The sequence below is a fragment of the Staurois parvus genome, unplaced genomic scaffold (genome assembly GCF_062004578.1).
Source record: "Staurois parvus isolate SC_StPar_1 unplaced genomic scaffold, SC_StPar_1.0 ptg000909l, whole genome shotgun sequence".
Lineage (NCBI taxonomy): Eukaryota > Metazoa > Chordata > Amphibia > Anura > Ranidae > Staurois > Staurois parvus.
Genome location: NW_028318705.1, coordinates 76,594 through 90,000, shown reverse-complemented (window position 1 = coordinate 90,000; position 13,407 = coordinate 76,594). Strand labels below are relative to the sequence as shown.

General features: G+C 42.9%; 1 protein-coding gene across 1 annotated transcript in view; it reads right to left on the bottom strand.

Moving 5' to 3' along the window:
• The window catches only part of KCTD14 (potassium channel tetramerization domain containing 14), a 33,370-nt gene that overhangs the window by 239 nt on the left and 19,724 nt on the right, over positions 1–13,407 (bottom strand). Inside the window, exon 2 of the mRNA XM_089656471.1 lies at positions 1–2,019. This exon is cut by the window's left edge and continues 239 nt beyond it. Within this exon, the coding sequence (XP_089512597.1) occupies positions 1,348–2,019 (672 nt within the window). The 3' untranslated portion in view covers positions 1–1,347. The remainder of the gene's footprint in view (positions 2,020–13,407) is intronic.

Here is a 13,407-nt window from a genome sequence, read left to right as displayed (position 1 = left end):
TTGCCCCGACCTAACCCACCCCCCTCCTGCCCAGATGAATACTTACCTTGAGTTGACAGCCATGGGCTCTGGTGTTTGTTTACATTCAGCTGTGCAAGACTCCATCTGCTGGCCAGAGCTGTGCATTACAGGCCTATAGTCTTGGGATGGGGTGGTGTCTCAGGATCAGAGACAAAGAAGATGGCCCCAGGGCAGACTGTGTGGCTGTAATGTCCAGTTTCGACCAGGATGTAAACAATTACTGGAGGCCATAGTTGTCAGATCATGGCAAGTATGAATCTGTGGAGCGTGGGGGTGCAAAAAGAACAAGTGTAATTTTTTTTAAGTGCACTTTAACCTTTAATCTGAATTTTTATAAAATGTAATGCAGCCAGCTTCAGAAAACTCCTGAGGCTGGCTGCATGCACTGAAAACAAGATTCTGATTTCTTTCAGAACTATAGGGGTCCGATGTACGAACCTTCAGCTATGGGACTGAAGGAAGTATCAATGGACTGTAGGTGTGACATCACCACACTTGTGCCCCATTGAGAATTATGAGGCCCTCTGCAATGGTGGCAGATGAGACTTGTCGTTTTTTTATTCACTGATTCCCACACAGTCACAGCAAAATAATGACAAGAACCCGCAAGAACAAGACCGCAAGAAGAACAAGACCTTGATTCTGCAAGTTGTTTATGGGTGGAGGGCTGCAGACCGTGACCATATTATACCTTAAATATGGGTGTAACATGAAACATGGTGAGAAAGGTAGATCTCTCTTTTAAAATGTGTGAACATCAAATCAAGTAAATCAGATATAAGTTTGAAGAGCCATAAACACGGGGATCTTGCAGACCTCAACCCAGAACATGCCATGCCGGGTTTTGTAGTTCCTCATCATTTGGAAAATGATGTCAATGGTTGTTATAGAACAAAATTTAAAAAAATGCTGACATCCGTTTGGCCAGTAAAATTTGTAGAATCATAATACAAAGCTGGACAAATCCCAGAGCCTGATAATAAATATGTCTGAACAATTATAACTTGTGCCAAATTTTTTGGGCCTTCTCATTTTCATCTCAATAAAAGCTTAATTTTAGTGACTCATTAAATAAACCTACTGTCTCATAGGTTAGCCTGCTTGGCTCCTGAGTTTTGCATGAATCCATTAATGCTTGCTATCAGGTTACTCTTTTAAAGTAGAGATTAAACTCTCGGTTGATCAGTTGTATTTCCTGTTTGAGAGGCCAGCATGTTGTGGAACTAAGTAGAGTTTGATCCATAGGTAAACAGAGTCTAGTTAGGCCTCCTCGTTATCAGTAAGTCTTTTCTCCAGTGCTGTAGATGGATTTCTGTTTCTCTTTTTTTACCACCACATAAAAACAAATTTGTAAAAAAAGTCATAGGTCTTAAGCCGAAATCCTTTGTCAGCTACATGGGTCATATAGGATACTTTATAGCCCTTGTCTTCAATGTCCACCTTAATACAATCCAGGAGGTCAGTGATGCCAGGAGACGCCTTCCATGGACCAAACTTGACCACTGATTCTTTGTCCATATCAAGTGTGTTTAGGGCATCTTGGCACTTCGATGCATCCTCATCAGTCCTTACGATACACACAAAGACATTGGAATGGCGTGATGCAACCACCTCTGCCCTAGCAATGCGAATCATCACCTCAATATTCTCATGGTAGTTGGGGACTCGTGCCAGAAACTGCTTCCTTCCCACCTGTTCCCCAAAGATCTGAGGAGTCTCTTCTAGTTTCTTCACCAAGGGCTCGATCTCGTAGAATAGAGCCTCCTTGTAGACTTCTAGGATGCACTGGTTGGGGACTTGGCCATTTCGAAGATACTCCAATATGTATTTGAAGTATTTTCCATCCCGGTCGATAAAATACCTCCCCTCTGAGTCAGTGCGGAGTTTGGGTTGCCCGTTGAACATCTCAAACAGCTTGGAACCCTGGTACTTCTTCAGCGTTTGCAACGTTGTGGTGTAGAAATCACCACCAATGTTTAGCTGTACAATTGGGGACATCTGTAAAGGAGATTAGGAAACATTACAATATGCTTGAAATTATACAAATACATATTTTCTACATTCTAAAGCAGGGGTCTCCGAACTTTATAAACAAAGGGCCAGATTACTTTCCTTCAAACCTTAGGGGGACTGGACCAGCATCAGTGGGAGTAGACCATGTCTCAGACTGATGGTCATATGCCCATCATTGATATTAGTTGGAGGAATAGTGCCCTATTGTCGGTGGGGTTGGTTTACTAAAACTGGAGAGTGGGAAATCTGGTCTAGCTCTGCATAGAAACCAATCATCTTCCAGGATTTAATGTCAAAGCTTAACTGGACAAGCTGAAGTTAGAAGCTGATTGGATACCATGGACAGCTGCACCATATTTTGCACTTTCCAGTTTTAGTAAATAAACCCCCGTGCCTCATTATTATTATTATTATACAGTATTTATAAAGCGCCAATAGTTCACTCAGCGCTGTACATTACAAAGGGGGACAGAACATGTGACAGAACAATAACAATACAATACAAAACATGAGGGGATTGAGGGCCCTGCTCTTTCCAGCTTACAATCTAGGAGGGAGGGGATGGTGGTACAGGAGGAGATAGCTGTGGGGGATGGAGTGGTAGGAAGAGTGGAGGAGGTCGGCAGGTTAGCAGGGGGTGGGGTAGGCTTCCCTGAAGAGATGGGTTTTCAGGGTGCACCTAAAGGAAAGGAGAGTAGGTGATAATCTGATGGGTTGGGGCAGGGAGTTCCAGAGGATGGGTGACACCCTGGAGAAGTCCTGGAGGCGGGCATGGGAGGAGGAGACCAGGGAACTAGAGAGAAGGAGGTCTTGTGAGGAGCGGAGTGTGCGTGCTGGGTGGTACTTGGATATTAGGTCAGTGATGTAGTTCGGGGCAGTATGGTGGACAGCTTTGTACGTCAGTGTTAGGATTTTGAATTTGATCCGTTGCGTAATCGGAAGCCAGTGGAGGGATTGGCAGAGGGGGGTGGTGGAAACGGAGCCCAACCCACCTCACCCCCTCAGTCTCTGCCCGAATCACACACCCACTGAGCGACACATCAGACCGGATGCCGCTCCGCCTCCCCAAACCGAACCTCTCCAAAACCAAGTTTCTCGTGTTCCCCCCAGCCCGTGCAGACTCCACCTCCGCAACATCGCCAAAATCCGCACGCTCCCAACCCCAGAAACCACCAAACAGCCCACCCACTCCCCCATCACATCACGACTCGACCACTGCAACTCCCTCCCCACTGTTGATGTCAGTACCTCATATCAGTGTGAGTAATAGAGCCTATTATCAGTGGAAAGAACAGTGCTCTAAGGGCTGGATTAAGGCAAGCAAAGGGTCGCATCTGGCCCTCGGGCCTCAGTCTGATGACCACTGGTCTAGAGTCAACTAAATGTCAATGTGTTTTGCAGTGTAACAGTGACAATAAGGGGAAATGTTTTGCACTCTTGATTGTGTAAATGATATACTGTAGAGTGCGGAAAGCGAGATGGACAGATCATAAAAACTCAACTGTGCCCACTTTCCCTGTATACTCAAATGAAGTTAATTTGCATTCCAGTATCTGACACCCTTAATTATAACATGTTTGGGTCCCACATCTGCTACTCTAAAGCAGAACAAATGTCCTGCTGCAAAACTTGAAGATTTTTGGCAGAGGAGACAAGCAAAGTCTCTGTTGACCCATAAACCTCACCCCCATACTGATAGTAGTCCTATTACAGTGTATATCCTTGCTTATTCTTCGCATGCGGAAAATAGAGCCAGGTTCTGGGGCAATATAACTCCTCAGCATGTGCAAATAATTAAATTGTCAGTAGCCATCCAATGGTTGAAGCGGAAAGTCTCAGGACCTGGAAGAAGTGGTGGAGGTGTTGGATGGAGCAGTGACTGCAGTCTGGATCTGTCAATGCTGGAGGGGGGGCACATCGAGGTAAGTGTCCCACGGTATGCGTGTATGATGTGCATACTTGCACGTTATGGCCAAAGGCTCACCCACACACAGCAGAATTTACATAGTTCCTCTTCAAGGTGACGGAAAGCAAAGCTTACACATAAGAACAATAAGGAATCAAGCGAACGCTTATGCACTGAAAAGGAACCACAAACCTACACAATTCAGACAATATAAAAAACAAGCGCAGTGCTCTATAATATATAAAGTGCAAATAATATACCATAAACTGTATTGATAAATTGTCCTGATTATAGACAGCAATGTAATATCTAAATAGGAGGGTGCTCCAAGTTATGTAATATATCTCAAGTGATAGTGACAGTCCACTCTGATGTTGATGGACAGATATCTATATCCTGATGTGCATCAAAGTCATCCGGTGATGTGCAACCAATAGAAAGATTGCCCACTCACCAGAAGCGCAATCTTAATGCGCATGGGTCAAATATGCCAGAAGCGGAGGTTCCCCTTAAGGTACAGCCTGTGACTGGATCCTCTCCTCTACAGATGTGGGTGCTAAAGATGTCACTCAACCATGCCCTCAACTGGATATGCTGTGATAGGATCTGGTCAAAACAGGCTCCCCTCTCTGGTCCTGGTAGAATACCTAGGGTCCTGGATGGAATTAATTTCTCGGTGAAGAGCAACAAAGATGGATAATTTTCACACGTTTTTCTTTGTTTCTGTTATAAAAGTTTGCAAATAAATAATTGTTCTTCATAAATTTAGGCCGAGATGTGTTCTACTACATGTCTTTGGTGAAAAAAACCCAAATTAGGATGTATTTTTTAGTTTGTAGGAAAGTTATAGAGTTCACAAACTATGGTATAGATCTGAATATTGATCAATCCTGAAGTACTGACAGCCAATCTAATTTCTTGAGGTCCAAGAATGTCAGAATAGTACAGATATCCCCCAAATGTCAGAACAGTACAGATATCCCCCAAATGTCAGGACAGTACAGATATCCCCCAAATGTCAGGACAGTACAGATATCCCCCAAATGTCAGAACAGTACAGATATCCCCCAAATGTCAGAACAGTACAGATATCCCCCAAATGTCAGGACAGTACAGATATCCCCCAAATGTCAGAACGGTACAGATATCCCCCAAATGTCAGAACAGTACAGATATCCCCCAAATGTCAGGACAGTACAGATATCCCCCAAATGTCAGGACAGTACAGATATCCCCCAAATGACCCCTTTTTGCAGAGTAGAGAGTCCGACGTACTTCATAAGAGGCATGGCGAGTTTTTTGAAGTTGTATTTTTTTTGTCATTTTTCGGAAAATTAAAAAAATTATTTTCACTATTTTTTTTTACATACGGTCACCCGTGCAGTACAGCGCCATCATATAACTGACATGGCGGTGATCAGGGACACTGACTGGTGACAGTATGAAAAAAATATATATATTTTTTTAATTTTGTGTTAATTTTTTTCATTATTTTAAATTTTTTATTACATTTTTTTTCTTTTTTTAAGATTTTTTTTTTCATAATTTCACTATGTCCAAAGTAGTACAATGTTACCATAGTAACATTGTACTACTTTGGGGAAGTGATCAGTATTTGTTTTTTTTGTTTTTTTTTTTTACACAGTTTGCTTATAGCAAAGAATTACTTTGCTATAAGCAAGCATTTACCTGAATGACATTGATTCATTCAGGGTTTTTTTTTTTTTGTGCTTAGCTGTGATTTGGCCACAGCTAATCACATGACATGTGCATGTGATTAGCTCTGACCATTCACAGCTAGACACTAGTATACAATGGATGGCATGAATGAAGCCATCCATTGTATACAACGGTCATGTAACCTGCTGTGATTGGTCACAGCAGGTCACATGGTACCGGCAACGGGGCCGATACTCAGATATGTCATCGGCCGTGTCCGAGGTACACAGCCGGTGACAGATCGCGCCGCTGCGCGGCTCTGCAAGCGCGTGAACTGCGCATGTGTGGGAGTACACCAAATGGCAGCCTCCCGGAAAGCTAGTGCATTTTTCCGCACGCCAAACGGCTATTGGCTGGGCGTCAAATGGTTAAGTTTCAGCAAAGGTGAAACATTTTTAATGTGATTGTACAATCCAAATGCACACATTCCTGCCTTAAAATGGCTGTGTGTATAAGTGGGTGCTGCAGCGACCGTCGGCTGGAACGGAACAGAATCAGCAAGGGAGAATGTCACTAGCACACCGAGGATCACCAGCATGGGTCCATGCCTGATGAGGGGTTCCTGCGAGACTCCAAAACATTGCCTTGCTGTAACTATGTGATCGTTTATTAAAACGTTTGGGCCCATATTGGTGATCCTCGGTGTGCTGGTGACATTCTGCCTTACATTTTTAATGTGTATACATTTCAGTTGCTAACTGCAGATGGTAAGAAAAATTCAGCTCAAGACCATGTGAGAGTCCTCATTTATTCTGAGGTTGGTAAGGCCATGCAGCCTGTAGAGGGAAAATCCAACATATAAAGAAAAGCTTGACTGTTCGAATGCTGTTCAAAAGTATTTTAAAATGTCGTTTGCTTTTAACTTTCAGGCTTTCCTGAACAACAACCACATACAGTTGTGTTCAAAATAATAGCAGTGTGTTGAAAAAAGTGAATAAAGCTGAAAATCCTTCTAATAGCTTTTATTTCCATCCACACAAATGCATTGGGAACACGACACATTCTATTCCAAATCAAAACATGAAGAAAAATACATCAAATTTGTGTTGTTCCTCTAAAAAAATTGAAGAAAAGTGAATATTAGACGGTTCAAAAAAATAGCAGTGTTTGTATTCTTCTTTACAAACTCAAACATTCACTATATAAACTGACAAATGTTTGAAGATTTTGCTTTCCTTTGAATGACTTCATGAATATTTGGTTGTATAAGCACTGTTTCTGAGAACTGCTGTACATCTGTGTTGTATGGAGTCACCCAACTTCTGGCCCCTGTGATCAGGTATTCCAGCCCAGGATGATTGGACGACATTCCACAGTTCTTCTCTATTTCTTGGTTTTGCCTCAGAAACTGCATTTTTGATGTCACCCCACAAGTTTTCTATTGGATTAAGATCCAGGGATTGGGCTGGCCACTCCATAACGTCAATCTTGTTGGTCTGGAACCAAGATGTTGCACATTTACTGGTGTGTTTGGGGTAGTTGTCTTGTTGGAACACCCATTTCAAGGGCATTTCCTCTTCAGCATAAGGCAGCATGACCTCTTCAAGTATTCTGATGTATTCAAACTGATCCATGATCCCTGGTATGCGATAAATAGGCCCAACACCGTAGTATGAGAAATATCCCCATATCATGATGCTTGCACCACCATGCTTTACTGTCTTCACAGTGTACTGTGGCTTGAATTCAGTGTTTGGGGGTCGTCTGACAAACTGTCTCCGCCCACTAGACCCAAAAAGAACAATCTTACTTTCATCAGTCTACAAAATGTTGCGCCATTTCTCTTTAGACCAGTCAATGTGCTCTCTAGCAAATTGTAACCTCTTCAGCACATGTCTTTTTTCCAACAGTGGGACTTTGCGGGGGCTTCTTGCAGATAGCTTGGCTTCACATAGGTGTCTTCTAATTGTAACAGTACTCACAGGGAACTTTACACCTTCTTTCATCTTCCTGGAGCTGATTGTTGGCTGAGTCCGCACCATTTTGGCTATTCTTCTATCCATTCCAATGGTAGTTTTTTGCTTTCTTCCACGTCTTTCAGGTTTTGGTTACCATTTTAAAGCATTTGCGATCATTTTAGCTGAGCAGCCTATCATTTTCTGCACTTCTTTATATGTTTTCCTCTCTCCAATCAACTTTTTAATCAAGGTACGCTGTTCTTCTGTACAATGTCTGGAACGACCCATTTTCCTCAGAATTTCAGAGAGAAATGCACTGTAACCAGCATGAACAACATTTGCTGCCTTCCTTCCTTAAATAAGGGCAATCATTGCCACCTGTTTTTCAAAGAATGAATGACCTCACTAATAGAACTCCACACTGCTATTATTTTGAACATGCCCCTTTCAATGAGTGATTCAATGACACAGAATCAGCAGCATGCATGTCATGACTGTTGGGTCTGTTGGATTTCTATTACTCTACTACACCTGCTAGTAAATTATTTGCCATGTAGAAATATCATTGGTGATCATTGGTTAGTGATGTCTGACTGCTATTATTTTGAACACAACTGTACATTGTTAAGAGAGTTTCTTGTTGCTACGGTTGAAAAAGAACATTAATTTGACCCCACTAAGGATTAGAAAACCGGACGTACGGTATTAAAACAAACTTTTAAAAGGTTCTAGTAGACACGGCAAGACAAAGTTTTGTTCAGTAAGGTTGGGTATGTGTAGCCTTCAATGAGAGTTCTGTAATAAAACAATGAATAAAGGAAGAAAACATCATAAAGCAAGGTGGAGAAGAGGGTTAGAGATGTAGATGGGCGGAGGAAGGGGAACAAGGGTCAGGACGTTGGTGGGTTGAAAGGCCTTGGAGTCCCCCGAGTAATTCCATCCAGATTAAAATGTTATACAGAGGAAAGGTTTTCAGGTGAAAGTAATGAATGGACATACTGGAACGATGGGTTCCATATGGTAAGAATTTTTTTTGTGGCTGGTGCCACAAAAAAGTTCTAGTAGACACAACAAGACAAAGTTTTGTTCAGTAAGGTTGGGTATGTGTAGCCTTCAATGAGAGTTCTGTAATGGAACAATAAATAAAGGAAGAAAACATCATAAAGCAAGGTGGAGAAGAGGGTTAGAGATGTAGATGGGCAGAGGGGGGGGAACAAGGGTCAGGATGTTGGTGGGTTTAAAAGGTCTTGGAGTCCCATGAGTAATTCCAACAAGATTAAAATGTTATAGAGAGGAAAGGTTTTCAGGTGAAAGTAATGAATGGACATACTGGAACGATGGGTTCCATATGGTAAGAATGTTTTTTTTGTTGGTGGTGCCAGTTAATTTTTAATGGCACCCCAATGCACCAATATACCAGACATGTTTCAGCCCACTGTAATGCACTATTGAACGTTGTGGTGTGCTGCAGTGTTACAAATAGTGCATGGCGGATGTTTCCTAAAGGGGTGGGGCTCGCTTCAAGGTTTTATTTTTTTTTTGTGCCCAGAGCTTAGCTTTAACTGTTCGCTTTAAAGTCTCACAGACCTATCAGTCATCAATTGATCATTTCCTGGAAAACAGGATGCTGTCCTTCCTATTTGTACAGAGGAGGCTTGTTCTGTAGATCCCAAGCAATTAGGCTTACATAGCCATCATGCATGTCACCAAGATCTCACTATATGTACAAAACTCTGGTGTATTCCAAACTACAGTTTAAAAAGTACAAAGAAAAGGAATTTTCCACCCCTGACAATTAATGGATAACTGACTCATTAAGAGTCTCTTTATGACGCCACCATGGGAAAAGAATTCTGCAAACAGTGTAAGCACCTCTCTCCGTGTGCACATCTCCTCAATCAACTGACCTCATGTTTACACAAGTTTGTGAGTAAAAGAACTTTCCATCCTGCTCCTTCAAATTATTGGTTTGACCAAACTTACCATTAGAAAATGTAACATAGGTTCCAAAAACAGAACATGTCAATTAAAATTCTAGTAGTGTATGGTCAGCTCAAAGCGGCCCTATCAGGGGCAGACTGACCATTTGGAAACTCGGGCACTGCCCGAGGGCCCGGGGTCAGTAGGGGGCCCCATGAGATGCCTCTGGTACCTTTTTCATAGGTTTTTTTGAGCTTGGGCAAGGACACAGGGGCCCCATGATCCTCTATTGACCGGGGGCCCCCTGAGTTGTCAGTCCGCCCCTGGTAGGGGGCCCCATGAGATGCCCCTGGTACCTTTTTCATAGGCTTTTTTGAGTTTGGGCAAGGACACAGGGGCCCCATGATCCCCTATTGCCCGGGGGCCCCATGAGTTGTCAGTCTGCCCCTGGTAGGGGGCTCCATGGGATGCCCCTGGTACCTTTTTCATAGGCTTTTTTGAATTTGGGCAAGGACACAGGGGCCCCATGATCCCCTATTGCCCTGGTGCCCCATGAGTTGTCAGTCCACCCCTGGGCCCTACACCCTCTTCATCCACCTAACACCCTTGTACTGCCCTACCTGTAAGTCTCACAAATGGACATCATTTTTTGCTTTCAATAGATTTTTATTGAAGGTTCAACAGAATATAGGAAGTAAACCATACAAGTATAGGATCAGAGGCGGACTGACAACTCATGGGGCCCCCGGGCAATAGGGGATCATGGGGCCCCTGTGTCCTTGCCCAATCTCAAAAAAGCCTTTGAAAAAGGTACCAGGGGCATCTCATGGGGCCCCCTACTGACCCCGGGCCCTCGGGCAATGCCCGAGTTTCCAAATGGTCAGTCCGCCCCTGTATAGGATCGAAAAAAATGCATCAATGAGTACCAGACTTCTGGTCAACAAAAATGTGGACGATAACTGAAATGGATATAAATAAATATTCCGAATTATAAAATAAAGTGAAGCATTGTACATAAAGGTGTGCATTGAGCATGGACCGTAGGCCAGAAAGCACTCTTGGAATCAGTACAGATGATGGGTCAGCCCAAAGCGGCCCTACACCCTCTTCATCCACCTAACACCCTTGTACTGCCCTACCTGCAACTCTCACAAATGGACATCATTTTTTGCTTTCAATAGATTTTTATTGAAGGTTCAACAGAATATAGGAAGTATTCCATAGAAGTATAGTATCAAAAAAAATGCATCAATGAGTACCAGACTTCTGGTCAACATAAATGTGGACAATAACTAAAATGGATATCAATAAATATTCCGAATTATAAAATAAAATGAAGCATTGTACATAAAGGTGTGGACCAAGCATGGACTGTAGGCCAGAAAGCACTCTTGGAATCAGTACAGATGATGGGTCATCTCAAAGTGGCCCTACACCCTCTTCATCCACCTAACACCCTTGTACTGCCCTACCTGCAACTCTCACAAATGGACATCATTTGTCGCTTTCAATAGATTTTTATTGAAGGTTCAACAGAATATAGGAAGTATCCCATACAAGTATAGGATAGAAAAAAAATGCATCAATGAGTACCAGACTTCTGGTCAACAAAAATATGGACAATAACTAAAACACTTCTAAACGCGTCAAATTGCATTTATAAGCGTTTGCGTTTGAATTTTTTTTTTAACTCTTCCAGTTCCCGATGCTGTCCAGAGCCTTTTTTTTATCATGGAAAATGCATGCAAAGTGTTTTCAAGGTACTCAGATGGACAAAACACTGAACACAGGATGTTCCTACCAAGCTTGTCACACATTGTAATGGCCAATTCACACCTCAGACCTCTCCCAGCCATGGAAACAAAAGATATGTTAATGACCAATCACACCTCAAATTCCTCATGAAGACCCCCTGCCAGGTGACCTTAATGACTCCCTCCACCAGACACCTTTCCCACCCTTGGAAACAAAAGAAATGTTAATAAGCAACTCACACCTAATTATCTCAAGACATACTGCTGTCTCTGCTTCTACTCTCTGTATTTCTCTGAAACAGTCTGAAATAATAATAATATAATATTAATAATTTAACACTTTTCAGTGCATTCTGGGCATTTGGGAGGTTCTCCTGTTCTTATCTTTAAAAACTGCCTCTAAACGCAAACGCACATAAACGCGTTATGCAAACGCAGCTAAACAGATGTTTTTAACCTACGTTTTCCAGCAGTTTCCATCGTTCAGAAGTGTCCTGTGTACATGGGGCCTAATAGTCATGTTGTCTTTCCTTTGTTAATCTATTAGAGACTAGGAAGGTGTGGATGGTTACATGTATGTTGTCTTTCCTTTGTTAATCTATCAGAGACTAGGAAGGCGTGGATGGTTACATGTATGTAAGAGTTTTGGCCACATATCACCCCCACATAATGGAGACATCTCCGTGTAGGAGGAGCCCCCCCCCCAAGCCCACTAAGGATAAACTCTAAGAGAATCCCTGTTGATGTCAGGAGCAAACTCCCCCTACCAGGGCGGACTGATAACTCATGGGGCCCCCGGGCAATAGGAGATCATGGGGCCCCTGCGTACTTGCGCACACTCAAACCACACCCAAAAAAGCCTATGAAAGGTACCAGGAGCATCTCATGGGGCCCCCTACTGACCCTGGACCCTCAGGCAGTGCCCGAGTGTTCAAATGGTCAGTCCGCCCCTGCCCCCTACTAATAGACAACAGGAGCTGTGACACTGCATGTAACAGTAGAACAAACAAAACGAGAAAAACTAGAAAAAAAGAAAGAAACGGATGCTCCTAGTATGGAGTGTGGGAGGCTAATGTTTGAGGCATCAAATACGATAATAGTCCCATAATCCCTCTGCTCTCAGGGTACTAGATAGTAATTTAATGGGAGGGGTATCTGGCCCCTATTGGATTTTCAGTTGGTCTAAGGCTGGCCATACATTATACAATTATCTGCAGATTTTTGGTTTAGATTTACCAAAAACCATATAATAGGAGGACAAACCTAAACAACACTTTCAGTTGTATCCAATTAGGCAGACCCTTGCACTACATAGTTGAAGGTAAATCTAAAGGAAATTGGGCAGAAAATCTGCAGATAATTGTATAGCCATGTACGTAAATGTATGGCCAGCCTAAGGAGTTGTGAGGTTTGCCTTAGCATACCAGTCCATGTAATGGAAAGAGGACATAAGAGTATAGATCCCCAAGCCTGATAGTGTAGACTCCATGAACGACTTCCACCTGGTTTGCACACAGGTACCTAGTTTTTCTGTTCTGAATAGAGTTGGCTTTGAAAACATACCCATAATGGGACCATAGACAAAAAAAATTAATTCAGCTCAATGTGCATGTGTGTTCCAGCCACTCTTAGCCATCTCCAAAATACGGCAATTCTATAAACACATAAGTTGGCCAATGTTCATGATTACGTCAGTGGAGAGACAAGACATGGGAATTCAGTGCTGCTTCTCTGGAACACATTTTTAAGGGGCTTCCCATTTCACACGGTTGCAGTTCAATATTTCTGTACTTGCATTTGCTATACAAAGTTATACACTGTCCTCCCTCTGTATATCAGATAAGGACAATTAGCACTGTAACGGACCCCAAAAACCCATGACTGGGTATCTCCATCAAGAAGCTGCTTCTCAGGCTCTGAAACACGAGACCAGTGACTCTGGCTATTGTTACCCCAAGATCCAGACGACACCAGATTTGAAGTAAGCCAGAAGGTAGACTAGTTTATTTGAACACAGATACAAGATATATACACTCAGGGGACAGTCCCCCCTCCCTGCATAATGACACAGGGCGGGGCAATCTACATTTAGTAACAAGAGACACACAGGTATTCAAACTTCACACCAGCAGACAGTCCCATCAGGAGGGAGGGCTGCTGGAGACACCCCCCACTA